General features: G+C 43.0%; 1 protein-coding gene across 1 annotated transcript in view; it reads left to right on the top strand.

Moving 5' to 3' along the window:
- The window catches only part of kif20ba (kinesin family member 20Ba), a 105,063-nt gene that overhangs the window by 74,435 nt on the left and 11,344 nt on the right, over positions 1-19,284 (top strand). The window contains exon 31 of the mRNA XM_085799196.1: positions 14,687-14,728. Coding sequence (XP_085655322.1) covers positions 14,687-14,728 — 42 coding nt within the window. The remainder of the gene's footprint in view (positions 1-14,686; positions 14,729-19,284) is intronic.

The following is a 19,284-nucleotide window of genomic DNA, read 5'->3' as shown; positions in this document are numbered from 1 at the left end:
CCCGGGATGACGACGGAAGTTGGCCGGCTGACCAGCTCTCTGGACGGGTGGTGTCTCCATGACGAGCCGTTGATCTGCTCCAAAGGTGGAGCTTCACTTCTCCCCAAAACATCGGAGCAAACGTCTAAACAGCCTCATGTGGATAAACCGACCTCACTAGGGCTGCAGCTATCGATTCTTTTTGTAATCGATTAATCTAGCACTTTATCGATCGATTAATCGGATAATTTTTTTTTGCGTTTTTAAACAACCAAAACAACAAAAATGATGTGGCTTCGAATGATCAAGATGCATTCTGGGAAACTTGTCATAGCCCTCGGTTTGTAGTGTGCCTCTGAAAAATCTCCGTTCGAAGGTCCAGATAGCCAGACCACTTCCCCCTAACCCTCGTCTGAACCAGAACCAGGACAACACCACTTCACGTGAACGCACAAAACGAAGGGTTAGGGCCACGGGCTATAGGGCTGAGGGGGGAAGTGGAATTCACCTTTAATCTGCAGAGGTTAAAGCGTCAGGAGCAGGTGATGAGGACAGGTGAGGTTTAATGACTCAGTCACACAGAGTTCAGACGTTTTTTTTATCGTCTCTGTGTTTTAAAGATTGAAACACTGAGTTCATCTCATCATTAATGTAGATCGCTGTCACTTTTACTGCGTCACAGAGAGAAAAAAAAGAAAAAGTCCAGTGATTAAAACACTTCTTCAAACCTCAGGAGCTGTGACAGCTGCTCAGACGTCTCAGGGCCGAGAGGAAGCGGAGGAAGGAGGAAGAGGAGGAGGAGGAGGAGGAAGCTGCACAGCCTCAATAATTTAAACCTGTCAGTCGTTGAGCTGCGACGCTGCGTTAGCGCCGCGCCCCGATGCTCTGATGATGATGATGAAAGCTCGTTAGCCGCCGCACATTAACCCATGTTCATGGAACAAGGGTCTTGACTCGGCCGCCGCCGCCAAGACGACGCCTCCTCCTCCTCCTCCTCCCACTTTTGGTACAGGGTGAGAGGGATTCTACTAATGACTGAGCTGCGTTCAAGACCGAGATCTGGAGCAGACGCTGAGAGAAGAGGAGGAGATGAAAAGCCAACAAAGAGGAGGAGGAGGAGGTGGGAAGAGGAAGGAAGAGGAGGTTGAAGTGATGTGACGTTGCATCAGGTTTTATTCTGGGGATCTGGCACAGTTCAGTCAACGTTAATGTCCATGAACGCACCTCTGGAAAAGACAAAAAAAAACACTAAGGAACTTTTCAACCTTCATATAATATTTTCATAACTTTTGTGATGATACATCAACTTACAACAGGTTGAATGACACCTCTGTCATGGCCGGAGGGGGTCTGTATCATTATGGTCTGTATCGCCTTCACTGGCACTAAGCAGCTTTGAGGAGCATGGTAGGAACCCGGCTCTCACTTAAGTTTCACTTTCACTTTTGCGAGTCACGACGAGGAGGGAGCAGCAATGATTGTGTCTGTGTGTTTACTGTGAAATGATCCACTGGAAACAGAAACTTAGTTTGGACGTCTTCTGTTAATTTCCATGCACCAGGAGATCAGGATGTTTACGGCGCTACGCGCTAGTGCTCATGGGAAATGGAGTCTTCCTTCAGGCAAAACACTACCGCTTTGGTCCACTGGCGCCGCCAAACTCAACCAAAATTGAAAGTTCTTAAGTACTGCTTTAAAAGGCTGCAGAACGAGACGGGACGCTGGAGAAGCCCCTGACGAGTGGAGACGTCACATTACAGAAGATGAAGATAAAAGTGTTGAACATGTGAAAGAGCGGCGGCCATGTTGTTCAGATTCAACACAAACCTTCACTTGGACTCAGAAATGACCTCATTAGATTTAGTCCTCGTCCACAAGGAAACAGAGCTTCACCCAAATCGTTCATTTTGAAAAAGCTTCTCGTAAACACGACATCGTTTCAAGTAGGGCTGCTCCCAAAGAGTCAACCAAAATTTCATTGGTCGATTGGTCGTAGGAAAAACAAACAAACATTTGGAGCTGTGTCTTGTAAAAATTAAGTCAAAATCAACATGACGAACTGTATATGAAAGGCTATAGGGCTTTTAATTTGAAGGGCCAGATACAGGAAGTCATGACACTCATTCGCTGTCAGTTTTTTTTTTTATGTAAACAGCACAGCAGGTCTCTTTGTTTTGTGTTTTGTCAAAAGCAACTTTTTTCGATTTTGTTACAGTCGTTTCTGGTTTGGAGACTCCGAGCTGTGTGTGGCGCCATAACGCTGCAGTACCTCCACTAAGCCTGTGTGTGGCGCCATAACGCTGCAGTACCTCCACTAAGCCTGTGTGTGGCGCCATAACGCTGCAGTACCTCCACTAAGCCTGTGTGTGGCGCTGTGTTGTTGTTGTTGTTCGGTCCATAGACTGTAACGTCTAGATGTGTGGCTCAAAAATACAATTTTCACCCGCGAAAACACAGTTTCCTTCTGGATGAAACGATAAAAAACTTATGTGGATTTCCATAATCTTATATCCGAGTGGACGGGCTCTCTTAAAGGTGATTGAAGGGGAAACAAATGGTTCAAATGTTCATGGAGACTCGAGGACGAACAGATGAGACTCTGTTGGTGGAAGGTCAGAGCTCTTTGACTTGATGTCCTGGATTGAATTTTCCTGATGCGATACAGGACTGTTGAGGCTGTAAAAATGTCCTAAATGAGGTAGTTTCCAGTAAACTCTGGACTATCTCCCTTCAGGACACTTGGATTGCAGTGGACGAGCAGTGTGGAGGAATATTAAATGGTTGTTGTGCAGTTTTATGGACGTTTTTGTGTCGGGCCCTATTATTACTCTCATATAAAGTTTTGGTTGGACTAGGAACCGGCCTCCCGGGTCTCCAGATGACCTTTGAGGAATAAAAAACTACTCTGGAGTATTCATCAGCATGAGGGTGAATTTAATTTTTTGGTGAACTATTTAACCTTTAACCTTGACCACATTGAGATTTTGAAAACCGTGCCATCTCTAGTTGATCTCTACCATGTCTGACCTGGGACTAGTGTTGGCGGCGGAGGAATACGACCACACAGAGGAGGAGGAGGAGGTTGTGTTGTTGGTCTTTGAACACTTTGTTCTCTAATGAATGCGTCTGAACGCTGCTGCTGCGGCTGCAACGACCCAGTTTCCACCTGGAAAACACACGAGTCGACCTTCACTCAACATGCAGCAGCAGCAGCAGGAGGAGGAGGAGGAGAGAGAGAAAAAAAAATACAAAAACACCAAGACAAGACGACGATGGGGTCTCAAATTATGTGTGAGGCCCCCGGGGGTCAACACATCAACGACCCCGTCAGCTGCAAAGTGCCGTGTGATGATGATGAGCAGCAGAGAAAACAACACGACGGGTGGAGGAGGTGAGAGGCAAACCGGAGGAGAAATAAAGTGACGGAGGAGCAAAGACAGGATGAACTGAGAGAGATGGGAGGGAGGAGGGAGAGAGATGGGGCTGGGACGATACGCTTTTCTCCCGAGTCAATTCTTCTACGATTTTTTGGGATGATTTGAGTGATTAAAGGGATAGTAGCATTTTTTTAAAGTGTGGTTGTATGATCTACAAATAGCCCCTAAGTACTTTAATTGCAGTAGAAGACTCTCTGCACTCCTCCCGTTAGCAACGCCAGCCCATAATAGCCCTGCCCAGAGATTTACAATACAGTGTTGTGAATGGACCCAAAGAAACCTATTTTCACGGCCTAAAAAAGGTTTTACCTGAAAAAAAAATACACAGTTCCATTGTTCGCTATATAATGTAATTTTTTCCAGCCCTTCAAAGTGCAGGAAAAACACAGTTTAAACCTCTTTTAGGCCGTGAAAATCGGCCGTTTCTTTGGGTCCGTTCACAACACTGTATGTTGTAAATCTCTGGGCAGGGCTATTATGGGCTGGTGTTGCTAACGGGAGGAGTGCAGAGAGTCTTCTACTGCAATTAAAGTACTTAGGGGCTATTTGTAGATCATACAACCCCACTTTAAAAAAAATGCTACTATCCCTTTAAAACAAAGGAATATTCAAATTTACCATTACAACGTCACTGGATGCGGTCGAGAAACTTTGACAGAATAAAAAAAACCAAAACCGTCAGAAAACCCAACGTTGCCGCCGCCACAGAAACTCTGGACGTCGTCGATCATCAGAGTTTTAACTTTGTGATTCTTGTGGAAATGAAGAGCGGTGGAGAGGAAAAGCTGCGTTCAATAAATCTAAAGGCCACTGGTGCATCATGGGTATTAACGGTCTGTGGCGCACGCACCAGAAAGAATGAATCGTCCAAAAGAGAGACCGCCGAGTTTCCTCCATGATTTATTATCCAAACAAAGACTGTCAAAGCAGTCTACGTGCTGCACATCAACAAGCTCAGAGCATCACACATACATTAAAGCAGAAGTAAGCAGAATGTTTGTGTTAATATAAGTCTTAAATAGTTATACTGTATGAGAGAGATGGGAGGGAGATGGAGCTGGGACGATATGCTTTTTCTCCCGATTCAAATCTTCTACGATATTTTGGATGCAGATTCGATTGCGGTTCTACGATATTGCCGATTTTCTGGATTTTTAGCCTGCATTTTTAACACCAGTGAAACAGTTGAATGATTATGATTGTCTACAGACTATTCCAGGAAACATATTTCCCCCCAAAAAATACACATCACATGTAAGTCCGTTTTTAAAGGGATAGTTCAACATTTTGGCAAATTGGCCCATTGCCATAATCGCTATAGTCATAGCAGTAGGTTCATTACCTTTAATTGTAGGTGTAAGCTATTTTCAGTACGGCGGAGCGCAGCAGCTGGCTGCTCAGAGCTACGCTATGGAGGCTAAGGGAATTTCTTGGTTTCCCTCATTAAACTCATCAAATTCAACATCCCAAAACTCCACAGCGCTTTTGTAGACAAGTTGTGACCTGCACAACCACCACGCTATGAGATAATGACGGAACGATACGAAACGGAGCCGTTTTCGAGGTAAATACAGGGTAAATACGGAGACTGCTTGCTGAAAAACTGTCCCTGAACGCAACGCGCATCAGCGGTTTTGTATAAATTTACCTCGAAAACGGCTCCGTTTCGTATCGTTCCGTCATTATCTCATAGCGTGGTGGTTGTGCAGCTCACAACTTGTCTACAAAAGCGCTGTGGAGTTTGGGGATTTTGTATTTGATGAGTTTAATGAGGGAAACCAAGAAATTCCCTTAGCCTCCATAGCGTAGCTCTGAGCAGCCAGCTGCTGCGCTCCACTGTACTAAAAATAGCTTACACCTACAATTAAAGGTAACGAACCTACTGCTATGACTATAGCAATTATGGCAATGGGCCAATTTGCCAAAATGTTGAACTATCCCTTTAAGATTTATTCAGCAGCAATATATACAGCTCTGGAAAAAAATGAAGAGACCACTCCCAAAATGATCAGTTCCTCTGGTTTTACTATTTATAGGTATGTGTTTGAGTAAAATTACATTACATTTTTTATTCTATCAACTAACTACAACATTTCTCCAAAAATTGAAATAAAAATATTGTCATTCAGAGCTTTTATTGGCTGAAAATGACTAAACTAGTCTAAATAACAAAAATATCAAGTCTCTTCAGACCTGAATAATAATAATAATGCAAAGAAGACATGTTCATATTTATTCCTAAACAACACAACAGGAATATTGTAACTTTTATAAATCAGTTTTTGTGGGATAATGTCGATGTTTAATCCCAGCAGTGGTTTTTATTTATAATCTTCCTATAAAACCAGATGTGGTTCAGGTGATGACCTCATCAGTGTCTCATTAAGGAGAAGGAGTTGTGTTTGTGTTGGTGTTAAAAAAGAAAAGAGAAGAATGACTGTCATACATGTAGAGATGCTTTTAAGAAACATTTGTGAAAGTTGTCTCTTATTTTTTTCCAGAGCTGTATATGTTTACTCTCTTTTCAAAAGCCTGGACTGTCACTGCATAAAAGAGGCAAAAATAAAATAGTATAGAAAAAACATTCTTCTGAAACCTTTCTGACAAAATAAATGAGATATAGACGGAGGTAAACTGCTGCATTTTAACATTTATCTGTACACAAATACTATAGGAGCCTATAAATTAACATTAAACTCCATTATAAAGTGAACTTAAACCCTTTTCAAAACCTGGACTCTCTGGATGTAAAAAAAAGCCCCTAAAAATCGTCAAAAAAAAAATATTGCCATACTTATATGAATTGATTTTTTCTCCCATCCCTAAAGATGGAGAGGAAGAGGATATGGAGGAGGAGGGAGAAGGAGAAAGTGAGATGGAAATAAGGGAGATAAAAGTGGCAGAGTTAAAGCAGAGATGTGGGGGGGAGGTGAGAGGGGGAGGGAGGGGGAGAGGGGGTGGTGAGATGAAAGAGGAGGATTGTGGGTAGGCCGGTCGGATCAGAGCAAGAGAATAAAAAAATGGAGAAAAAAAATCAATGGAGGAGGAGAAGAGGCGACGGAGTCGAGACGTGACGGCACAAGGCTGTACTTACTGTACACACACATTAGCATCACACACACACACACTGTGGTGGAGTGGAAGTGTGTGTGTGTGTGTGTGTGTGTGTGTGTGTGTGTGTGTGTGTGTGTGTGTGTGTGTGTGTGTGTGTGTGTGTGTGTGTGTGTGTGTGTGTGTGTGTGTGTGTGTGTGTGTGTGTGTGTGTGTGTGTGTGTGTGTGTGTGTTCAGCGTCACCGTGGAAACTCAGAGACTCATCTTTTTGTCAGAAACGTTCTATCCTGTAATTATCAGAGAAGGAGGAGAAAGAGGAGGAGAAACTCACGCACCAACTAACATGTAAACACAAACCAACACTTTAACTTCTCTGACAAAGGGAAGGAAGGAAGGAAAGAGGGAAGGAAAAAAGGAAAGAAGGACGATGGAAAGGAAGGAAGGCAGGAAGGACGAAGGGAAAAAAGGAATGAAGGAAAGATGGACGAAGTGAAGGAAGGAAGGACAAAGGGAAGGAAGGAAGGACAAGGGAAGGAAGGAAGGAAGGATGAAGGGAAGGAAGGCAGGAAGTACAAAGGGAAGGAAGGAAGGATGAAGGGAAAAAAGAAAGGAAGGAAGGAAAGAAGGATGAAGGGAAGAAAGAAAGGGCAAAGGGAGGGAAGGAAGGAAAGAACGACGAAGGGGAGGAAGGAAAGGAAGAGGGAAGGAAAAAAGGAAAGAAGGACGATGGAAAGGAAGGAAGGCAGGAAGGACGAAGGGAAAAAAGGAATGAAGGAAAGATGGACGAAGTGAAGGAAGGAAGGACAAAGGAAAGGAAGGAAGGACAAGGGAAGGAAGGAAGGATGAAGGGAAGGAAGGCAGGAAGTACAAAGGGAAGGAAGGAAGGATGAAGGGAAAAAAGGAAGGACGAAGGGAAAAAAGAAAGGAAGGAAGGAAAGAAGGATGAAGGGAAGAAAGAAAGGGCAAAGGGAGGGAAGGAAGGACGAAGGGAAAAGGGAAGGAAGGCAGGCAGGAAGGATGAAGGGAAGGAAGGAAGGAAAGAAGGACGAAGGGGAGGAAGGAAGGACGAAGGGAAAAAAGGAAAGAAAGAAGGAAGGAAGGAAGGACAAAGGGAAAGAAGGAAGGAAGGACGAAGGGAAAAAAAGGAAGGAAAGAAAGAAGGATGAAGGGAAGAAAGAAAGGACAAAGGGAAAGAAGGAAGGAAGGACAAGGGAAAAAAGGAAGGAAGGACGAAGGGAAGGAAGAAAGGAAGGACCAAGGGAAAAAGGAAGGAAGGAAAGAAGGCAGGAAGGACGAAGTGAGAGTTGGGAGGGAAAAAGGAAGGTACGATAGATGGAAGGAGGGAACAGATTGGGTCAAAAAGGAAGAAAGAAGAAGTAAGGATGAAGGGAACAAAGGAAGGAAGGACTGAAGGAAGGGAAAAAGAAAGGAAAGAAAAATGGAGGGAAGGAACAGATTAGGTCAAGGAAGGAAGAAAGGGAAAAAGGATTGTGGAAAGAAGGAAGGCGAGAAAGGAAAGAAGGAAGGAAAGATGGAGGAAAGGAACAGATTGGGTCAACTAACGTCTCTGACACACATCGTATGTGCGTCACTCCACGCACACACACACACAAACCCCCAGTGTGACCGTCACCGAGGCGATCGGACAAACAACAGTTAAATATAAACTGTGTGGCTGAGCCGGAGGGGGGGGCTTTTATTGTGGCGGGTTAAGGATTTGGAAACTTCCTGTACGTCACTGGATGCGGTCGAGAAAAAACCAAAACCGTCAGAAAACCCAACACGGCCGCCGCCGCCACAGAAACTCTGGACGTCGTCGATCATCAGAGTTTTAACTTTGTGATTCTTGTGGAAATGAAGAGCAGTGGAGAGGAAAAGCTGCGTTCAATGGGTCTCATTCATGAAACGTGAGTAAATCTGTGTGTAGATTTGCACATAAAAACTCACGTTACTAAAACTCTACTCCGGATTCATGAACGGTGCGGGAAACTCAGATTTGATCGGAAACACGTGTGTAAGATGATGAATCCCAACCCATCGTAAACTAACAACACACCCCCGGTGATCAGCAATTAGCATAGATCTCCATACATGAATAGCCATATAAGGAGATCCTGACCACCATATTAGGAGGTAGGTGCATCCTGCTCACCTGCGGCCATGACGCAAACGAGGAAAGAGGGAGAGAGAGAAAAAAAGAGAGAGATCACGGATCGAAGTCATTTTGGGTGAAGTGGAGTCCAGAAAAAATATTTAATTCTCTTCTGTTAGCCTAGTAGTGATGTGACTGGGACAGGTCAAAGGCTGGAGGGAAGAAACAGATGTAGTGAATTAAGTAGGCCTATCCTTGGTTGATTAAAGAACCGTTTAAGAAGTAAAGCCAGAATAGTTCGATATGAAACATGAAAAAAAATAAAAATAAAAATACACACAACTACAGAGCTACAGCAGCGACGGGAGGAGGAGGCTCTTCACAGCCTCAGCTGTAGAGGAGCATGGTTGTATCAACACATGAAGTTATATAGGCAGGTTATATTGTTACAGAAGCACCAGCCGTCTGTCACAGCTCCATCCAAACCGGTGCCGACTGCGCTGCTGCGCAGGGTGAAGTGTGTGTCCACCAAGCGTGTAGCCTACTGTAGCAACACAAAAAAGTTTTTTCCGGTTTTATATCAGATTATTATCATCATTAGATGGAGCCTTGACGTGTTTGTGCGTGTCCGATCTCTAAAACGTCTCTCTCTCCAAATATTTCTAATTGTTTGTCATGTTCAAATTACGTGTTTCAAAGGCGTCGGCGTATTTTGAACATGAGAGAGAGTAATACGGATTAAAATTGTAATTTTCAACAGTGACAAGCAGTATTTATTTGCATTCCTACATTTACACAAGCGCTACACACAGTCCGGAGCAGGTGTAGATTTTGTGAGTAGCTACGAAAAAATCAGCACTACTAAAAGATTGATGAATGCGGAAATCCACGTAAATTTGCGCTGCTCAGGGTTTACACAAAAATCCGTGCTGCTCACGTTTCATGAATGAGACCCAATAAGTCTAAAGGCCACTGGTGCATCATGGGTATTAACGCACCAGAAAGAATGAATCGTCCAAACCAGCGACCGCCGAGTTCCCTCCATGATTTATTATCCAAACAGAGACTGCTGTGGTGGTGTGAACGCAGTCTGCCCCGGTGCATGCTGGTCCTAAACCAGTCTACGTAGCTGTACATCATCACGATCAGAGCATCACACATACATTAATAAAATATCAACAAACTGAACTAATTAACATAAATTCTCCAATAGAAGTCTGGATTTTCATTAGCTTCAGCTGCAGAACTGGAGACAGGTTTTAATTCATCTCACACAAATCTGCTGCTCAGTGAAGATGGAAAATACAAAAATACTAAATACTGATGACTGTTTTAAAGGCTCATGCTGTGCACTTTTCTCTGGGTTTATTTCCCTAACAAGACGTATCATTGGTTTTGAGTACCTGTGATCTGCTTAATATTGTTTCTACTGCCCCTTTCTGTTGCCTCTTTCCGGAGCTCTAGCAGCCACAGGTCATTTGGCCAATCAGAAGAGAGAATGAGAACCTCTCCTCTGATTGGCTCACTGTTTTTGAGTGGCGTGTGGTCGGGCCAATCACAGGCAAGTAACTGAAACCTAAGCTGCATTCATAAAAATTGAAAAAAACCAACTGGTCACGGTGGGCGGAGTTACCTTGTGTGTGACATCACAGAAAGGAGGAAGTGCTATCCGCTCGTCTTAAAGAGACAGTTCCTACAAATGGGCGGTGTGTGTTTCTCTGTTTATGACCAGTTTGATGCATGGGGCAGTATATACGTGGCCCAGAGACCTCCCCAAGCACCAAAAAATAACCAAAATCACATTTTTCATGCCATGGGGCCTTTAAAGCAGCAGCCTCCGACTTGTTTTACTTCAACGTTCACACCGGACGGCAGGCAAATCTTTTGCGTGACATGATTACATACAAAGGCAACGCAAAGACACGAATACATGCAAATTTGTGCCAACGGCGCGAATGACAGGTTTGATAGGACTGATTGTAAAGGGTAACCTTTATAAAGAGCAACAATTAAATAAAATACCACATGGAAAAGGACACATCCTATACACATTAATAAATACACATTAGGAAGACAATAACACACATTCGTGATGACACGCAGCGACGCAGCCTATCAGCGTTGAGATTCTCCTCAGCCAGGACGTCAGTGACTTGCTAGATACAGTCAATATTGTTTGTAATAAATCATAAATTCAGAAATGTATTGATTTTCTCACCAAAAACTGCCGCTCACAGGCTGATGGACGGGCGCTCTGCATTTTGACTATATTTGATTTTACACATTCATAGTGTTGTGAATTTAATTAATGCATAAAAATCATGATAATCGCAATCCGTACCGTGTTTATTTCTCTGACAGTAATCATACCAAGAAAATCTATGATCGTGACATCCCTATTCTAAATAACTGGTAATAAAATTGAACTGGAGGGCAATATGTCTGTTTTTTGTTGTTTTTGGTCAGTTAATGATAGATAATGACCACTGTTAGTAACTTAATACCTCTGTGGTTTTTATTTAACGACTCCTCACGTCCTTAAAAACGACCAGGTTGCATTTTCTTATGCTAAAAGTAAAACTATACATTGTCATCATCATCATGTATTATTCCTGCGTCCCGGTGTGAGTTAGTGAAGGTGAACGGTACGAACCAATAGGAAGTGACTCGTTTTACGGCTTCAAGGTGACAGACGAGCCGTTGGTTTGACGGAGGAGGTTTTACATCATGTGGACGGAGCGGCTCTGTCCACCGGCTGGGCCTCACCTCTCCTTGATCCGGGTCGGAGCGGCTTCACCGCTGATTAATGGACCAAACATCAGGGGTCAGGGAGCGAGCGAGCATCACACACACACACACAGAGAGAGAGAGAGATTAGCATTTTTGAGGTCGGTCAGATGAAAACAGTCGGAGTCGATCCATCTCAGTGTCGCTCCTCATCAGCTGTGGCTTCATGTAGAGCCCAGAGACATGAAGTTAAAAACTTCATCTATTTTCTCCTTTTAAAGAGGAACTCTGCAGGATTCCCACCTTAAAGGAGCAGTGCCGTTTTTTACAACCTGGACCTGGTTTCTGTCATAAAATCCTGTGGTTTAGAATAGAATAGAGAAGAATAGAGAATACTTTATTCATCCCTAGCAGGGAAATTCAAGTTAGTCCAGTAGCTCACACAACAATGACACAAAAAAGATGAACACAAAAAAAAAAATACATTTTAACAAGTGTTATATAAAACGATTGCAGCAGGAACAAATGATCTCTTAAATCTTTCAGTTCTGCAGGTCAGGGAGATGAGCCTTTTACTGCGGCTGCTCCTCTGACCTGAGAGGGTTTTGTGTAGAGGGTGTTGGGGGTCACCCAGGATGGTCTTCAACTTAACTCACCCATGTAATGTTGGTGTCATTAGGATCCTTCAGATTATATTTAGATCCATCCAGAGCTGCGTATATCCATATAGTGGCAGTGATGGGGGCACCGACATGCAGCTTCTAATGGTGCTTTTCCACTACGCAGTCACGGCTCGGTTTAGGTGCTCTTCTTCTCTGCTCCATAGCTCCTCCACAGCGGGGGCGAGGTCGTCATATCATTGCAGTAGTCGCTGTGTTGTCTCTCTTTGATCGGCTGACATCACGTTTAGTATCGCTTTGGCTCGCTTGGAACCAGGGCCGAGGCGTTACCAAGAAAGTGCCAGGTAGCAGGTACTAGTGGAAAAGCGCCATAAATAACACATTATCTGCTGCAAAACTGGTTTATTTCACCAATATTTCGTTATGATTCACTAGTGCTGCTCCACAATAACACCGCCAGTTTATTATTCACTATCTATTAGTGGACGACGTGCAGCGGTTTGTTGTTCTCTGGCCAGATGTCCTTCTGTCTGCCTCGACATCCTCCTTTCAAAGATCTGCTCCTCTGTTGACTCTAAACGGTGAGGACGTCCGTCATGTTCAGAGTCATCCTCCACAAACTCAAAGTCTGACAAATATTCAGCCACGTTGCACAAAATCAGCAGCAGTAGATTCCGCCTCTGGAGTGGATCTAAAAATCCTAATGACACCAAAGTTATATGGGTGAATAAACGACCGGATTTTATGACCCCAGATATTTAAAAAACGGCACTTCTCCTTTAAGGTGGAGAATGAGAATGAAGAGAGAAAAGGAAGGAAACTCAGAGTCCATGGAGTTTCTCTGCAGAGCTTTGACTTCATGGCTGAGCTGAACAGTCTTTAGGTTTGTTTGTTTGTTTGTTATTCAGCTGCAGCTTCACAGCTTGTTGACTCGGACCAGTCGGGTCCTGATCCTGCTGAGCTCAGACGCTCTGAGGATGAGACGTCACGGCGTCACAGACAGCAGAGACCAGAGGAGGCTTAGGAAGTACAAACCTGCTGCTCAGACCGGTTCTGACTGGTTCTGCTGCTCGGCTCAGTTACAGTTCATCAACAGTTTCCATCATGAAAACTAAACAGTCAAAGTCGTTGTTTGGTAGGGCTGGGACGATACGCTTTTCTCCCGATTCGATTCTTCTGCGATTTTTTGGATGGCGATTCGATTTAAATTGTGATTCTACGATATTGGCGATTCTCTCGATTTTTAGTCTTTAGCATTTTTAACATTTATCTGCACACAAATACTGTAGGAGCCTATAAATTAACATACTCCATTATAAAGTGAACTTAAACCCTTTTCAAAACCTGGACTCTCTGTATGTAAAAAAGGCGAACAAATGCACATTGCACAATATAAAAAATAAAATAAATAAAAAAATCGATTTAAAAATCGTCAAAGATATCGCGATATACGTGTGAATCGATTTTTTCTCCCACCCCTATTGTTTGGTGAAGGGAAGAAGAAATAAACCGTTTCCTTAATTTCATATCTGAACAGAGATTAAAATGAGTCTTTGTATTTATTTCTAAAAGGAGGATTAATCCGTCAGTGAACTAAAGGATCTAAAGGACTTGGTGGTTTTTAATGCTGTCGTAGCCTTGAGTCATATTATATTTTTTATTTATTTATATTATTATATAAGTGTTGACCAAAACGCTATAAAGCAGAATGAACAGCTGATCATCAGTGGATCCACAGTGTGAATGATTCACTGCTGCTTGTTCTCTTTTCATTTATTTATTTATTCATTTATTTCTCTCAGTTTGTTGATTTCAGCGCCGGTTGCACTGAGAAGCAGCAGGACGCGACGCACACGTGCACGTTAAACACACACACACACACACACACACACACACACACACACACACACACACACACACACTGACCAACAGGGATGTAAACAGATATTTTACAGCAGTGTGAGGACACGTGACCGAGTCTGGAGGGTTGAACATTAAACATGAAGCAGCTTCAGCTCCATGAAGATTTAATGTTCCCTCTGTCAAACCAGATGAAACATTCACACATTTTACATACTTACTTAAACATGTAAATATATATATACACATATATACATACTTTATATATACATCTGTACAACTTCTGTCTGAGTTATATATAAATATTTGAGTTAAGAAGCTGTAACACGTGGAATATTTATGGTTTAAAGTTGTTCAGTGGACTTTTATTTTGAAAACTTCAGATTGCATCTTATTTTGCGCTGAGGTTGACATTTTATTTTGGAAACTCCTGTTTCTTGTCGAAAACTGCGCTTAAGTTTTATTTTGAAAGTTCTGGGGTTGTGTTTTATTTTGGAAAACTACATTTGGTGTTTTATTTTGAAACTTGGCGTTGTGTTTTGTTTTGAAAGCTCTGGGGTTGACATTTTATTTTGAAACTCCGGTTCTGTTTTGTGTTGTAATCTGCGCTCAAGTTTTATTTTGAAAGCTCTAGGGTTGTGTTTTATTTTGAAAACCCCGGGTTGCGTTGTATGGGCAGACACATGCCGAGATGTTTGGAGATAACGATGTCGTTGCTCATGGAGGCTTCTGATTGGCTCTGATCATGCCATGATGATGTCACAGTGTCACTGACTTTTTGTATTTTCTGGACCAATCAGAGACCAATCATTTCCCCTTGTTGTAAAATGTAGTGACACAAAGTAATCAGATTACTAATCAGATTACCACTGAGCTGTGAAATCCTCTAAAATACTTTTCTGTTTCTTTTTTTCTGAAGTCTCACATTTTCAGGAGGAGTAAACGACGAACACAACACCAGGTACAGACTTTTATACTTGACATTGAACACATCACATCCTCATCATCTAGTCGCTACAGAACTCATCGCATTCATCACATCACTCATCAATTAGCTCATCAAACTCATCACATCGACCATCACACTCAGTGTTTCCCCTAGAATGTTTTCAGGCCCGGTGGTATAAAAACCACTAAACAAAACTTGGCGAAGAAACTAAGAAACCCAACATAATCCCGACAACACAGAGCTGAGCAGTAAGCAGTGTTTTGTAAATTCTGCAACAGCCCGTTGACTGGAAGAGTAAAAAATACATGAAGACCACCTGCTTTCTAAAAGCCATGTGGAAAACAGGGACATTATTTTTTAAACTAATATACTTTATATTACTGGAAATAGTTTAAAGCTCATAAGCATCAATATTTAGTTGATACTTGATATTTAATTTGTCTACATTTTAGTCATTAACATTAAAAACACACTCTTTTTGGTCATAAAATAAGAGGAAAAGGTAAAAAAAAAACAGAATTTGGGAAAAAATAAAACAGATTTCATAGAGCCCTACGTGCTGCTACGACGTCGCTTTGGGTTGTGAGTGCTCATGACGTGCGTCTACACTGAAAGTAATGTGCAAAAGACGCTGTTCACACGCTTTAATCAATCACAATATCTTTTCTTTTTTTTCCACAGCACCATATAATAGTTCGCTCGCTACAAACCTTCAACATCCTATAATATGCTCACACTCTCTGCAGTGATACTCGCATCGTTACTAGGCGACGAAGCAGGTTGACAGAGGCTCAATGATTATTGATTTCTGAATGAACGGATAGATTTATCTGATCCCGTTTCCTTCTTACAGTTTCTTCTATTTACGCTTTTAATTTTTAACGGTTGTCGGGGAAACACTGCACCACATGACATCACTGATGACATCACTCATGACATCACTCATGACATCAGTCCAGTCGTCACTCGTCCTGGTCATGTGACTCCGTCTCAGTGGTGACGTGTGCAGATGAAGAAGATCAACAGTGACACGTTATAATAATTAACTCCACTGTTTCTCATCAGTTAACGATTAAAAATAAAGTTCTTCATCGTTTTTCCTTCATTGACTCTAATTAATGTGATTTAATTACCAGACTAATTAGAGTTAATGAAGGAGGGAAGATTTATTAATTAAACTAATTAAACTATTGATTAACAGTGTGTAGTTGTTATAGATGTGATACTGTGTGTGTGTGTGTGTGTGTGTGTGTGTGTGTGTGTGTGTGTGTGTGTGTGTGTGTGTGTGTGTGTGTGTGTGTGTGTGTGGTTGCCGGGTGTGAGAGCGTTTCCGCGGTGACGGCGCTGCGGTTCAGAACCTGTCTGACTCCATCAGCGATGATGTCGTAGTGATGTCACAGGGTCGCAGGGCGGCGGTTGGTGGAAACATCAGACAGGACCCGGTGGTCGTCATGACGACTTAACTCTGAGGACGAGCTGCAGTGTCCTCTTCCTCTTCCTCCTCTTCCTCTCTATTCCTCCTCTTCTTCCTCTCCTTCTTCTCTTTCTCTCTATTCTTCCACGTCCTCCTTCCCTTCCTCCTCCTCTTCCTCTTTCTCTCTAGTCTTCCACCTCCTCCTTGTCCTCTCAATTCCTCCTCCTCTTTCTCTCTATTCCTCCTCCTCTTCTTCCTCTTACTCTCTATTCCTCCTCTTCTTCTTCTTCTTCCTCCTCTTTCTCTCTATTCCTCCTGCTCTTCTTCCTCCTCTTACTCTCTATTCCTCCTCTTCTTCTTCTTCTTCCTCCTCTTCTCTCTATTCCTCCTCTTCTTCTTCTTCTTCCTCCTCTTTCTCTCTATTCCTCCTCTTCTTCTTCCTCCTCCTCCTCTTCTTCCTCCTCTTTCTCTCTATTCCTCCTCTTCTTCTTCCTCCTCTTTCTCTCTATTCCTCCTCTTCCTCTTCCTCCCCCTCCTCTTCTCTTTCTCTCTATTCCTCCTCTTCTTCTTCTTCCTCCTCCTCCTCTTCTTCCTCCTCTTCTTCTCTATTCCTCATCCTCCTCCTCTCTATTCCTCCTCTTCTTCTTCTTCTTCCTCCTCTTTCTCTCTATTCCTCCTCCTCTTCCTTTCTCCTCCTCTTCCTCTGTATTCCTCTTCGTCCTCTTTCTCTCTATTCCTCCTCCTCTTCCTCTCTATTCTTCCTCCTCCTCTTTCCTCCTCTTCTTTCTCTTTTTCTTTCTCCTCCTTCTCTTCCTCCTTCTCCTCTTTCTCTCTATTCTTCCTCCTCTTTCTCCATTTCTTCTCTCCACCTCCTCCTCTTCCTCTGTTCTTCTCCTCCTCCTTTTATTTTACCTCCTCTCTCCTCATCCTCCTCCACCTCCCTCCTTCTCTTCCTTCTCCTCTTCCTCCCCCAACTCCTCCATTGCTCCCTTCCTTCTTCCTCCCCCTCTCCTTGCTCCTTCTCTTCTTCTTGCTCCTCTTCCTCCTCCTCCTTCTCTTCTTCCTTCTCCTCCTCCTCAACCTCTCTGGCCCGTGCAGCTGTAACATCTGTACCATCATCTGAGAGGATAAACACAGTGTTATTATTATTATTATTATTATTATTATAGTATAGAAACAACAGATGAATAAATGTCCTTCAGTGTTTCAGGTTTCATAACTCTGGTGTTTTCATGTTTTCATAATGAACGTATTAATGGACTGAAGTCTGAGGAGGAAGTTTCTGTTTCATCGGTTCTTTAACTCTGTCGTTTGTCTGGTTGAACTCAGTCAGAGAGTTTGTGTTTGATCAGGATGAACTTCTGAAGCTCTTTACATTAACATCCCAGAATATTCTCTGTGACTGGAGGAAGAGAAGAGAGGAACTTCAGACTGAACGAAGCCACAGAGGAGTCGAACTGAACCACAAACAGCTTCAGATAGTAATAATAAAATCATCAAGTTGTAGTTTTTACTGTCAGATATTATAACTTCAGAAATATAAATAATATGGTAATATAATATAAAAGTTATTTTTGTTTGATTATAAACATTCACACTGAACAATACAGACATAGACATGAAACAATACACTGACAATGTTACATATATTTTAAATAACTACAATTAAAATGAACAAGGCGACGGCTCCCACTGAGTTTTTATAATATAATAATACCCATATATTAATAATTGACTAGAATATATAATAACCCATATCTTTACATCAAGGACAACATCTTAATTAGTGAAAGTTCTTCTTTAAATAATGTTCCTTTAGAGCCTTTTTTTTAAAGCACATATATTTAGTTGTTTAATATAGTTTGGTACTGAGTTTCTAGTTGATGTAGTTTAATGTTTGTGTGAAGTAAAACAACCGTCAGCTGCCTGTCTGGTTAAATAATTGTGTGTTATTACTAAAAGAAAGTTTTTCATAGATATATGGACACTTTACGGAAGCATATTGCATTCACGTGGGGAAAAAAACTGTTTTTTCTGAGTAATTTATTTTTTGGTTTGTTTTTTTGAATATTTTTTTCAGTTTTTCTAACAGATTTTTTTAGATTTTATTTTAATTTCCAAAATGGATTCAATTGCATGATTTGCGCGGTGATGTAGATTTTCAAAGGAAAAACCCACTCATGTTTCTTATTGTGACTCTGTTCCCTGTAAATTCAGATCGATATTAAAAGGAGAAGACCTGTTATTACAGAACTTCACCTCACCCCTTGGACGCACTGCGCGCGGCTTCTCGGGCGCTTGGGTGGTCGCACTGGGAGCTACTTCTCCTCCTCTCTCCGCGCCGGTCAGACATCGACTGCAGTCGTTCATACTCGTATTCACTCGGTTTTCCACACACACGTCATTTTAAACATGTGTCTGTGTGCCCCATGTGCAGACGCAACGGTCAAATATGTATAGATGGACAAGCAACAACTTAATTATCCATCCATCCATCCATTGTCCACCGCTTATCCGAGTCCGGGTCGCGGGGGCAGCAGTCGGAGCAGGGAACCCCAGACTTCCCTCTCCCCTGACACTTCCTCCAGCTCTTCCGGGGGGACCCCAAGGCGTTCCCAGGCCAGCCGAGTGACGTAGTCACTCCAGCGTGTCCTGGGTCTTCCTCGGGGCCTCCTCCCGGTGGGACATGCCCGGAACACCTCACGAGGGAGGCGTCCAGGGGGCATCCTATACAGGTGCCCGAGCCACCTCAGCTGGCTCCTCTCGATGTGGAGGAGCAGCGGCTCTACTCCGAGCTCCTCCCGGGTGACAGAGCTCCTCACCCTATCTCTAAGGGAGCGCCCCGCCACCCTGCGGAGGAAACTCATTTCGGCCGCTTGTATTCGGGATCCAGTTCTTTCGGTCATGACCCAGAGTTCATGACCATAGGTGAGGGTGGGAACGTAGATCGACCGGTAAATCGAGAGCTTTGCCTTTCGGCTCAGCTCCTTCTTCACCACGACGGACCGATACAATGACCGCATTACTGCGGCCGCCGCACCGATCCGCCTGTCGATCTCGCGCTCCGTTCTCCCCTCACTCGTGAACAAGACCCCAAGATACTTAAACTCCTCCACCTGAGGCAGGAACTCTCCCCCGACCTGGAGGGTGCAAG

The sequence above is a fragment of the Trachurus japonicus genome, chromosome 15 (genome assembly GCF_045865225.1).
Source record: "Trachurus japonicus isolate A0001 chromosome 15, Traja_1.0".
Lineage (NCBI taxonomy): Eukaryota > Metazoa > Chordata > Actinopteri > Carangiformes > Carangidae > Trachurus > Trachurus japonicus.
Note: the sequence above shows the minus strand (reverse complement) of the source record. Positions and strands in the feature narration are given on the sequence as shown.